The 13,269-nt window shown below is 31.9% G+C and overlaps 1 protein-coding gene across 4 annotated transcripts in view; it reads right to left on the reverse strand.

Annotated features, from left to right (window-relative positions):
* OPA1 (OPA1 mitochondrial dynamin like GTPase) overlaps positions 1-13,269 on the reverse strand; it is an 81,552-nt gene that overhangs the window by 59,687 nt on the left and 8,596 nt on the right. The window contains exons 3-7 of one of the 4 annotated variants that reach the window (XM_012780247.2): positions 12,748-12,844; positions 11,559-11,666; positions 11,011-11,064; positions 10,240-10,307; positions 3,795-3,905 (exon numbers count right to left, since the gene is read on the reverse strand). In XM_012780247.2, the coding sequence (XP_012635701.1) occupies positions 3,795-3,905; positions 10,240-10,307; positions 11,011-11,064; positions 11,559-11,666; positions 12,748-12,844 (438 nt within the window). The remainder of the gene's footprint in view (positions 1-3,794; positions 3,906-10,239; positions 10,308-11,010; positions 11,065-11,558; positions 11,667-12,747; positions 12,845-13,269) is intronic. The other 3 variants (XM_012780249.2, XM_012780250.2, XM_012780251.2) reach the window with 3 other exon arrangements.

The following is a 13,269-nucleotide window of genomic DNA, read 5'->3' on the forward strand; positions in this document are numbered from 1 at the left end:
AAAAATGATTTTGGACTTAGAAAAAAGATAATATAATAAAAACTTTATTTGTTTTCCAATTCCTGTATAGCAAGCACAGGGCGATTGATAGAAACTTTTTTCATTTTAATTATGTGTGTTTGTGTAGAATGGACAATAATTATTAACCATCTCCTAAAGTGTAAGGAGACAAGCAAGTTGGAGAAGAGCCCACAACCCAAAGAACAAAATCTTGAAGACCAATGAAGAAATCAATAATTCTACATTATGATCATATGGCAAGCCATCATACTGTATGTGTGGTCATAAAATTTATAATGCAGATTAAATTCCTAATTATTTAAAAAGGTTCTTTGATTTACTTTGTTCCATTTAATATTCACCCAACTGCAGCTAAATTAGTATGAAATGTATCAACAATATTAGTATAAATTGTTTTAGTTTTGAATGTGAATATTTGGTGATTTCATGCAATACATCCTAAATTACTACAGAAAATCTAACATTACTTGACATCGGAGGCAATAATTTAAAAACTAACACAATTACACAAAAAGTTAAAATGTTTATTATAAGCCAAAGGCTATAAAAGGTTAACTTAGTAAGTAATTTGGCAAAATAAAAAGGGTTAGATAACAAGTTAAAGTGATATAAGGTTATTAGAATATTACAAATACACTTATTATGCTAATATTAGTATTTAGTAATCACAATTGTTAAGATTTTTATAAATTTGAATTTTTAGGAATATTTAAATTTATCATTTGCCTTTCTGGTATAACTGTTAAGAATAACTCATGCATAGTTTACCAACATACTTCCTATCTGCTTAGTTTAATGGAACATCAAAATTAACATTATATTAAAACGCTGGTGGTGGCAGAGTCTAGACTTAGACCTAATATTTTCTAGGAAACAAGATAAAAACTTTTAGCTTTATAAAACAAATGCAATTTCAGTATATTTTCAAGTGCTTTACTAGCAAAATTCATCCACTTACAATAAGTTTATGTCCTATTGTTTAATATATTCAGTCTGCATTATGAAATTAACTTAAAACTCACCCTGACAGAAATGGGTATCAATGGTCTTGAAACCAGAGCTTTTCTACAATTCCAGGGCTGTGAAACTGATGGAGAAAGAGCGGAATGCTCCGCAGAAACAAGCTAAAGCTGAAAGAGAAAAACCTTTACTAGCTCCTCACAAAACCAAGCCTGATTTAAAAATTTTAAGTATTTCTTTCTATTAAGCCATTTTGGCTATTCTGAAATACATATATAAAAGACACATTGTAAAAATTTCTATGTATGTGTATATATTCATAAAGGCAAAGCTACCAATGGCCGTTTTAATCTACTATCTCTGAGTAACCTGTTTTTGCTCAGAAGATACAGGAAAAATTTATTAGTTGCTACTAATAAGATACCAAAAAATGATGACCTACTTATATTTTCAAGAGGATAAGGGAAAGTGATTAAAACTAACAAAAACTATCTATGGTTTTGTGCCTCAAGTAAACCTCAAATGCCTAGAATGATAAAAATCTTATGAATTAGGATTTTGATCATTATGACAGTGAAGAGCTGAAAAGTCATCTCTGTGCTAACTACAGGGGCAAAGGAGGAGAGGATACAGTAAGGAAATAATCTTTCAGGATAGTAAAGGGAAGAGCATAAATTATTTTCAAAATCCCATTTACTTTCATACAAGGTAACTATAAAGCAGGCAGGAACAAGACCCATTTGGTACTCAACTAAGTGTACCCTAATAAACAAAACAGACAGAGATACAGTCCTGCCAGGCTCTAGTTTACAAATAGGGAAACGAAGGTATAAAAGGGTTAAATGGATAATCCGATAAATATCAGAAATGGCATATCTCTAAGCCTGAATAAAGACTCAAAATAGGCCTAAAGTGAACATCAATCTTTGACCATCTAGAAAGTGAATCAGTATTCATTACTGATATCCTGAACTGTCAGATTCAAAAGCACATTGATTATCTTAAACCATATATTAAAATATTAAAATGGAAGGTCTATGGGACTCACTTCAAACTATGATGAAAAAACACTTAAGAATGACTTGTAATCAGAATTTTATTCATATTTCTAAGTAACATTCCAGAACATATTAGCTCCTCCTCTTTCTTTCTGTAACAAAACTAAGGTATAGATGGCTCAGCCTAAGTATCCAATTTGTTAGAATATTTAAATGGTACCATGACAGCATACAGAACAGAGAATGTTAGAGTACCATTTAAAGTCACTCCTCATTGGTTTAAGCGCATCTAGTTTAATTTAACCATGCAGCAAAACAACTTATTTTCTTTTTCTACCTATGTTACTCATTTACTGAAAGCTTAACAATATATAGGAGTTGATTCCACAGCCATGGAATTGAGAAAAGCAAGGAAGTGACTCTGAAAAAATGAATGAAACTATAATGATTACTCTCAAGTATTAACCACCACCAAATGAGATAAGATTAGCCAGCAAAATTATTGTACTAAGTCATTATCTATAATATTGGATGATTTAAATATCAGAATCTACAAGAATTATATGACTCAATTGTTTTCCCTGAATAAGGTTTGTATATAACTCCAAAACTTTTCTGATCTAGATGTTAATTAGTTGATTTCAAGATCTCAAGAGTATAACTTTGAAATCATTACTTTACTTCACTTTGACCTAAAAGTTTCTTCAGAAAATAAACCTTGAGATCTTCACTGTGAGATTATCTAACAGCCAAAATCATAATTTTAAGGACCTCTTGATCATACCAATAACCAAATATTTATATAGATTTATGCTGACTTTTATTAGAATCTGTTCTTTTTTTTCTTTTTTTTTTTTGAGACAGTCTCACTTTGTTGCCCAAGCTAGAGTGAATGCCATGGCATCAGCCTAGCTCACAGCAACCTCAAACTCGTGGGCTCAAGCAATCCTCCTGCCTCAGCCACCCCCCTCCCCCTAGTAGCTGGGACTACAAGCATGCGCCACCATGCCCGGCTAATTTTTTCTATATATATCAGTTGGCCAATTAATTTCTTTCTATCTATAGTAGAGATGGGGTCTCGCTGTTGCTCAGGCTGGTCTCGAACTACTGACCTCGAGCAATCCTCCCGCCTCGGCCTCCCACAGAGCTAGGATTACAGGCGTGAGCCACCGCGCCTGGCCAGAATCTGTTCTTTAGCAACTAGAATTCCACCAAATTTCCAATGTTCAATCCCTCAGTGGTCCAAGATAAAAAAGTATTTGTACTTTATTAATATGAAAAATATATGCAATGAGTTTATCAAAGTGTGTAAGAATATGTTTTTGCCCAAAAGTTAAGCCAAAATAATTTTCTTCTATAAGAAGATGAATGTTCCTTGTTAATACATTTTGGCTAAAACAAATAAATAAACATCATTTTTTATTGAAGTTGGTTATTTATAGTAATCCCTTTTATTTTAGAAATAAAATCTTGGAGAATAAGTAGATAAATTGGCTACAAACTTGGGGTGACTCAATAACTGGACCAAATAAACAGCAATTCATAATTTTATTTTAAATATAAATACATGGATCATCCTCACAGATAACCTAATTTTCAGAAACTAAATTCCTATGCTTGAGCTTGATATTTTGGGCTTGATCTATATTATTTATCCCAGAAAAGTTAGGTGTTTATATGATATATCTTTCATATTTTTACTTTGTCAAAATAATCTCTCATAATTGGGGTCCATAAATAGAATGAGGCGACATGATCTTGGCAGAAATGGCTGATTAGTGTGAACCTCAGTAGCCCCCTTAAACCATCCATCACCTTGCGCTTCTGTTGGGCATAGCTCGTGCTATATTGGCCAGCGGCTCTGCGCGCTTCGTCTTCATGCTCTTGAATTTGCTGTTGTAAGAGAATGAGCTCACCAAGCAGACCCTGCCATGAGTTTACAATGAGGAGAAGAGGAAATTGGGGAGGAGAACAATGTTAAACCAAAGGGCACAACAAAGGAAAAGATGTAAGATAGGGAGGTATGGATAGCTTAAAACAAAAATGGAAACTCATGTACCTTTAGAGCCATCATACAATTGGGCTCTGTACTGCATTTCCATTTTCCCTCTCAGTAAAATTGGAGGTCTCAGAAAAATAAAACAGCATAGTTTAAAAAGTGAAAAGGAAAATGCAATAATAAGTGCTGAATAAAACAAGCCAGATACACAATATCAACACATGGTAAAACCTAGACTAACTGGAATGCTTATGAAGGTAGTAGTGTAGTTCACTAGATTTCTGTTAACAGGATAATCAAGAAAACAAATTATGTCAATCCTTATTTTTGAATTGCCAAAATGGACTAAATTATGCTGCTGATTTTTTTAAAAGTGTTGATTTTATGGGGCTAAATCTTCTACTTCCCAAGCATAATTTTCATAGCAGCTTATTTACTTAAATTATTATTAAGTAAACATTTTTCCTTGACATCTGATTTCTTCAATTAAAGATTATAGTCTCTAAAAACACTATTAATTTGAGATTTCTAGCACCAAGTTAATCAAGGTTTTACATTAATGCATATATTCTATGTGACTTTGCACATGAACTTATTTGACTAAAATTTAAGGTTTTTTTCTTAATTAAAAAATGTTTTAGGTTCTGTTTTGACTTTATATAATATCGAATAACTAGTCTGACTGAATTTTCACTTTTTATAAGCTGTTTTGACATTAAACAATCTCCAAGAATATAGCCAACCATATATCAATTACTAAACAAAAGCACTATAAAAGAATATAATTAAGATACAGAGACAATATATTTATCCCAAAAATTTAAAAATGAAACAAAAACAGTTTAAACCTATGCAAAAATTAATTACCTTTTCTACTGCTAAAATTCATTCCGTTTCATAGTCACGTAGTGTTAAATTGACACAATTTTTATTATATTTACATGTGGCATAATACTAAAATACATGTCATTTTCTGCATAGTATTTTTATTACACTTGCTGGCCTATTAGATAATTGACCTTGAGAAAAGTGGTAGAAAAGACAACTAAGAATTGACAATGTCACAAGCCTAATATTTTCTCAATTAGAAATCCTAAAAAAGTAAAGTTCCAATTAATTAGGTTACTACTTAGTTTGCATAAGAATAGTGTTCAGGTGACTGTTTTTACCAAGGTATAAAAACAAAGTGTTAAGAAAACTAATGCTTATTAAAATATTCTAAATTGGAGTTTTAAATAGTTTCACAGTTTTTTAAAATGACTGCTAAAAATATTTTGTATAATTAGAAAGTATCTTAAAATACTGGTTAATATTACATTCAAATGTAAGTAGTAGACTCACCTAGAGGCTTAATTACTTAATTCACCTTATATAATCCAACGACTTACATAAACATAAAAGTTTTCCAGAAAAGTAGGTATAAACGGAAAAGCTAGTATTACAGTAAAGCATTTTTAATTAGGGAAACATTAACATACAATTTGGAATATTCTTATTTTGTTTGATTCTTAGTTTTAATATATTAGGCTGTGATCACTGGCAAAATTAGACAATGAATTAAACTGATTTACTATAAATCAGAGGTTGAAACCAGTTGATTTTTTTCTCCATGACAAGTGAAATTCAACATTTGTTTCTAAATTCAATAGTATAAAATGTATTTACAAAAACCTGAAGTTATCTTTAAAGATATATGTTTTAAAAAATCAGTTTTATGGTTACTCACAAATCTATCAAAAAAAGGGCAATGCCAACTAACTCACTACTCTTGTCATTCCCAAAATTTTTGTTTCTTTTTTTTTTTTAATATTATTACATTTTATCAAGCAGCAAGTAATCAAAGACTTATTTTCATCCATCTGGTCATTTATCATGTACTCCCTTCTTCAATTATCCAGGTGATTACATTTCTCAAACAATTCTCTTTAAATTAGGCTGTGCTGGCTTACACAGTTAGTGTACCTGCTGCATATACTACCAGTATTTTAATTTATATAATGCCAAAGCAGTTAGAAAATATTCCATATTTCTTAACTCTACAAGTCTACAGGCACACAATTCTTTTTTATTGATATTTTAAACACCCTTCCCTAATTCATCTCTTGTATCTATGTATAACTGTATGATAAATACACTAATATCTATTAGATTACAAGAAAAGACCCTGTTTTCTAGTGACACCTCACTTTCCTTCCGAGTCTGTTACTGAAGCACTGTTATATGAAGATAGCTGAAATTAACTGTTACCTCCTGAAAAAAGTAGGAAGAAAACAACAATTAGACATAGAAAAAGCTATTTACACTATACTACATATCTTAAGAAGGTTACCTTTCTCCAATTTTAGGCATAAAATCTCACCTTAAATACCAAGTGATGGGCTATACACAGCTTCTAACCAAAGGCCATGTGAGATGGGAAGGGGAAGAAATGTATGTACCTACTGGGCAAGATGCACTCCTCAGATGTACAAACTGCATTATTCAAGAAATATTTTTCCAAACTTGGACAATTTTTCTTTCAAGAAATAGTACACAATTATTTTTTAAAATAGTATATATTATATAAAAAATACAGTTTTTATAATAAACAATTATGAACTACAGATGATATACTCTCTAAACATCTCCTAGCTACTGTTGATTTGACACCGCAATTCTTAGTCTCTTACTTCATGTACAATGTTCTCAGGATTTTTTAAATTATAACATCAGATCAAGAAAATTAGTAATACCGCCAGGAGTCAAGATATCAACTAAAAAATAGTGTGCTAACCTCAAAGTTAATGAGTTCGGTAGAAAAGATTTTAAGTAATCTTAAACTATCACACTATGGTCTCAATGTTCTGTCCCCCATTAAATTCGTAGGTTGAAACCTAAACCCCCAATGTGATAGTATTAGCAGGTGGGGCCTTTGGGTGGTGATTAGGCTATGAGGATTCTGAGATTAATACCCTTATGAAAACGGCCAGACTGCTAGCTGCTTAGCTCCTTTTGCTATGTGAGAGCACAGGGAGAAGGCCCCATCTATGAAAAGAGAGCCCTCAACAGACACCAAATCTGCCAGCACCTTGATCTTGGATTTCCCAGCTTCTAGAACTGTGAGAAACAAATTTTTGTTGTTTACAAGCTACACAATTTATGATATTTTTGTTATGGCAGCCTGAATTGGACCAAGATAATTATAAGTCACTCATATGTGAATACATTTAAAAAACCGCTACTCTTAATACTATCACTCCTAATAGTATTTTAAAAACTTACAGGAGAGCAAGGCCCATATCTGTTCATTTCTATACATAGCACCTAGATAAGGCCTGGTACACAAGATGTTTTACAGCCACCACGTAGAACAGGGATTGGCACATGTTTACTGCTTGAATGAATCAAATTACAACTCACTTTTACCTAATAATCATTTAGAGTTTCTAGCATAAAACCCAAATAGGGGTTCCTAACAAAAAGCTTATTCCAAAAATAAGCCATACATCACCCCCACGACCTGTTTTCGCATTTTTCACAATCCCCAGAAAAAATTCCATTGAAGAAAAGTGAGGGGAAGAAATTAATCAAATATGTTAATACACTGTTAACTGACACAGTAATTCAAAGTGTAAGAAAACAATGATCATTATTATCATCATCCTCTTCCTCCTCTTAAAAGCCAACATTTAGTTTTATTATGTGCCAAGTCTTGTGCCAATGGACTTTATATAAGCCTTCCAACAACCCTTTCAGGTAGGGTTTCCCATTTTGCAGAAGAAGAAACAAGAAACTCAGAGAAATTAAGTAACTTGTCCCAGGTTGCCGGGTAGAAAGCAGGAAGGACTAGATATGAATCCAGGCATTGTGGCTCCAAAGTCTGCATCTGACACCATCCTGTCATGTGGGCTTACTATTTTCAAAGTGCTACTGACCCAATCATGTTCAATCTATGTTTAAAGAGGAAAGTGGTAATACTATAGTACAATGGAAGGTATATTTACATTGCCCTTTAGAGCAGGGGTTAGCAAACTATGGCAGTCTGACTGAGTAGTCTATAGAGACATTATGGCCTGCAAACGTTATTAATAAAATACTTGTTATTGGGCCTTATAAGTTTGCCAATTCCTGCTTTAAAAATTTTATAGTAACTTTGGTCTGGCAAAAGAACTTTATAAAAGTGAAGACTTCTTTTCCCTTCCATTTAAAAAATATTACTAAGTACTAAACTACTTTTTAAAGTTTGAATAATTCTATTTGATTAGCTAAAAGAAGTATTTTCCTATTTTCTCTCTCCCAGTAATATATAACTCTGCAGAAGATATTTATAGCCACTAAAAAATGTTTACTATTGGTTATCAGAAGGAAATAGGTCTTTACACTTGGGATTACTTAACTTGCTCCAATCCAGTAATACTATTATCCTATTTTATTACTTGGAAAATTTTTACAAATAATTTTAAGAGTTGAACAAAAAACAGCCCTACCAATAAATATCAACATTACAATTTTTACTAAATCCTCATTGTTATAAATTATCTCAAAATAGTGTTATATGGATTATGTACACATTAAATAAAAATATTTACTGTTTTTTGAATAATATAAAAATGCAGTATACTGTTATGAAATACAGTAGGCTGTGATGTCATTCCATTTTCTCTCATGCAGATAATATTCCCTGCTTTTCTCCCTCTGATCCCCCAGCTTTCCAACTACTGTACTCCAGCGCACAAGTGGTCTGGCTTCTGGCTAAGCATCTAACCAAGTATAGCTGCTAGTTAAGAGTTCCTGAATCCACGGTTACTCAATAGTGTTGGTTTGAGAATTTAATTTTGCCACAGTTACTATATTATTTATTGCATAAGAAATCCCAGAAATCCTACTTAAGCAACACTGCTTCATTCCAATTCAGAATATCAGTACACGGACTACTTTTACAGGCTTGTTCTCAATAGTTGTCAATTATGAAGGCAAAGAACTCACAGATTATCAGGGCATTCTTCGGCCTCATCCTTGGTGACATAAACCAAATTTATATACTTTAAATCAGCCTCTCTTGTACTGAGTTAAATCAATCAACTCATTCTGCTGAGAGCTCAACACTATCCTAGGAGCTCTGAGAACAGAGATTTAGTGACAGAAATGGTCCATTAAATAGTAAGAATACAAGGCGAAGTAAAAAGTGTTTCATATGGCAAGAGTATCCTTTGGTTGAAATAATGTCAATAAAAGAGTATCAAAAAAGATTGAGTTAAAAGGCACACACTCACATATACATTTGGAAACATGTTTTCTTCAAAAGATAAACTTAAAAGGCAAAAGAAAAAAATTTTTGAAATGTAATTAAAATCTGGAAAATCACATATAAAGTTCAAAGTTGAAGGACAGGGAAAGAGATGAAAACCTATACATAGAAATAATTTCTTTTTCCTGCTCCCCAAACATAAAATTATTTCCTTTGATGTACTGAAACCATAATAACATTCAGTATATAAGCTACATATTTTGCAATTTTAAAATGCTCATAGAATATTTTTCTATAAATCTATTTATCTAGGTATTTGTTTTTAAAAAAACTTTCAAGGAATCAGTTATTTTACCAATTCCAAAAGAATGAAAACAGTGAAGACTCAGAAAATGTCAGGTAAACCCATGAGTATTAGAAATATGGAGCAATGTATAGCATTCTACATCAGAAATTCTCTTATAACTTTCATATGCAAGTCTCCTATAACTTATTTTTGTTAATGCATATATGTTGAAATTGACACACTCTAATAACGCCACATGTAACTATGCTGACTCTCAATGTAAGGGAATTAAGTTATTTCCCCAATAGCCCACTTCCTATTCTATTTACTATTTCTCCTAAGTAAACTTTAGTTCCTACACGTTCCATGAGAAAAAAGGGATAATAAATAAATCTGAAAAACCCTGTATGCTTTGACTCCTGTTAGAGATTCAAAATGTACATTAATGTATTAAAGTTTGAGAGGTTCCCTAGGGAAAATAAGAAAAGTCTACTTGTTTTGTCTAAGCCAGCTTTTCCCACACACATATAACAATAAAACCCTTTCTTGGGGACAACCCACAGGACTTATTAGTAGAAAATGGGCTTCTCTAATTACATTTCCAGAACTGCCCTGTAACACTTTGCATCCTGCACTAGATTAGTAATATCTCTACTTAGATGTTACTATTTTCAAATCTTTTAAAAAGGTAAAAACTTTTAAAAATCTTTCAAGCCTACCTATGTGGAGAATTCTCTTTTATACTTACCTTTTTGTAATGCTTGTCACTTTCAGATCCATGATCTGTTGCTCTAAATGCTGTTTCTCCAGGTGAACCTTAAAGATAAATGTGCAATCCTTTAAATTCTCCAGTGATGTCAATAGCCTAAACTAAATGCAAAATTATGTCTAATTGATTAAAAGGTAAATGGATTTTTAAAGCAACTCAGGTTCAAAGCATCAAATTACCTTTATTCTTATTTTAAGGAGCATTACTGATAACCTATGTAGAAAATTTTTTAAAATTATAAAAATTATAGCATATATTTAACCTATTTAAAAATATATAACTATTAATAAAATTACAATAAAAAGACAATCTTTGGTAAGGATTATTTTATATGACAGTACTTACAGTTCAGCCACATACCACTGCCATCACAGATCACGTATTAATATATTAATAACAGGAAAACAAATTTAAAATGTCAACTATGACAGGGCAGATGAGACAAACTAAAATTACTTTTCATTTCAATTATCAAAAATAATTAGATCTATATCAATAAAATATTTTTGATAAGCAAATTTTCTTTTAATAGCTTTAATCTTATATATATTTAGGAATTTCAGTTTTATCACAAAATAATTATTTTATTATTTCCACCTAAAGGATAATGAGTTTGCCTAACATAGTTCTGGGGTTTTAAAATTCAGCATAAGCAGCATTATAAATTTGGTCTGCAATTTGATTTGCAACTAGTTTATTAGAAGCATTTAAAAGGCGTGTTAAGGTGAGCAAAAATGTCTGTTTACACACCTAACAAGAGAAGTAGGTCAGAAGCTCCTATGACTTCACTAACCAATTTGTGACCTGTGAAAAATCAGCAAAAGGGGAAATAGAAATGTAAAATTTAACAGGAATGAGCAAACAAAGGTGTCTGAGATCTCAGCTTTATACCATGATAGGGCAATAATAAGGCAAATATGCCAGAATTAACCTTGACAAATTCTACTCATTATGGTCCATCATAATTAAGTTTGTTTTAAAATACACCTAATTGGCTCTAACCAATCATGAAAAGCAAATACATAGGCAGTCTCATCTACTTGTCAAGAACAAGTGATATTTTCTCTCTTACTGACTAAAAGCCTAGCATGTTTAAGCTCTTATAAATTTTAACTTGATTTGGCTAAACAAACATTAAAACCACTGTATGACAAAACTGTGTGTTTATCTTTTTACATCTTTTCATTTGAAATAAATCCTCTAACTTAAAAGATGGGAATACAAAAAACAAATACATCTATGTATTTTTCCTCTGTGGTTCTAAAATTTTAAATTAGATCAAACAAGTTCTCCCTTACCTGTGGTGAAAAAGTCCTTCAATAAGCTGATGCTTTCAACAATCTTGTCAAAGTCAGGTGTTAACTTTGCAAGGTCTTCGGAATTAGGAAGGGCTTTTCTAATTTTCTCTGGAGAAAACCAAAACACATAATAGTCTGAAATAAGAACCTATGTCAGATATTATTCTAAAGGCTATAAATATATTAACTTGTTTAACCCTCATAGCAACCCCACAAAATTGCTACTACTATCAACCCCATTTACGGATGAGAAACTGGGGCACACAGCAAGAAAGAGGGGCGGGCAGGAGCCAGGGTTCAAAGGCAATCTAGCTCCAGAATCCAGGCTCTCAGCTACTATGCTCTGGTACTGGCATATGTATCAAGTTGAAAAGCTCTCCTCGTGAATATTACAAAAACAATTTTAAAGTTTGCTTTTCTTGCAAATACTTCTGTCAACAGAGCACAGTTTTATCTTTAGAAGTGATGTGAGTAAAGTGCATGTAGAGATTAATTTCACCTCCACATACACCTAAGCTGAGAAATCAGACAATGTCTTAAAAAAAGGTACTGTGGAAAATATTTCATAAAAATTTTTTTAAAAAGATCACCATGAGTTACTGATAATAATAGCTATCAAATATACTTTTTTCTCATCTACCTACTTAAAACATGGAGTTAGTGGCCAATTAAGGAGAGAAATCATTCTGGGTACTAATAGACTTCTAAGGAACCTGGCTACAAAAAGTAAAGGTAACAAAGGTATCCAATCAAAAGGAGCTAGTTAGGTGGGCAACATATAGTTCTGGGCAACATTCTATAATGCTGAAAATGATATTTAGAAAGTCTACTTGGCAGCATAGAAATGTTGACAAAATATGTTAGGTAGCCTAAAAAAAAAAAAAAGATAACAAAACTGTATGTTCATTATGACTATGTAATTTTTAAAAAGGAAACTAAAATATTAACCACATACACATGTTATGTACAATTAAAAGAAAATGCTCTATTAGGAGCACAGTGGTAAGCTGTATTAAAGCTACTGGATACTTTTTTTGTACAAATTTTTTCTTTGACATTCTATTACTTTTATCATTAAAATAAAACTGCTATGTATTAAACTCATAAGTTAAGAAACTATCTTAACACAACTACTTCTCTTTCCTAAAGACAAGACACAAAAAGGTATTTTAATGTTGATGATACAAACCAAAATCGATATACTCATCAATCTCCCAAACAATGTCAGGCACAATCCATTTATAGTCACTAAGATCAGGTATCAGATCTTTCCACTGATCAAAAGTCTAAAAGATAAGAAAGTATGTCAATCAGATGCTCTGAATGCCATATTAAAATGTAAAGAAAATTATCTTATTTAATTAAAACACATCAACTAAGAGCAATGTACTATATTTGAAACTTTTATGAAACAAATTTAAATGGCCTCAGCTCTTCTAAAAACAATTTAGCAGGCGGGCACATAAAATACATAAATACTCCTCTACTAACTATGGGAAAAGTAAAAATTCAAAATATACTTCTATTTCAAACAGGTATCATGCTTTGACTTTACACAACACTGTGGAGTAGAAGGCAGACAGACTGGGAGATGGGACACCTTGCCTCTGGTCCCAGAGCTGTTAAGAAGTGCATGTGTGAGCATGCTAACTTTCCTGTTTGTGCTACTAAATAGCAAGCTCAAAGTCAAACCTAGATGCTCTTACTCCTG

The sequence above is a fragment of the Microcebus murinus genome, chromosome 1 (assembly GCF_040939455.1).
Source record: "Microcebus murinus isolate Inina chromosome 1, M.murinus_Inina_mat1.0, whole genome shotgun sequence".
Lineage (NCBI taxonomy): Eukaryota > Metazoa > Chordata > Mammalia > Primates > Cheirogaleidae > Microcebus > Microcebus murinus.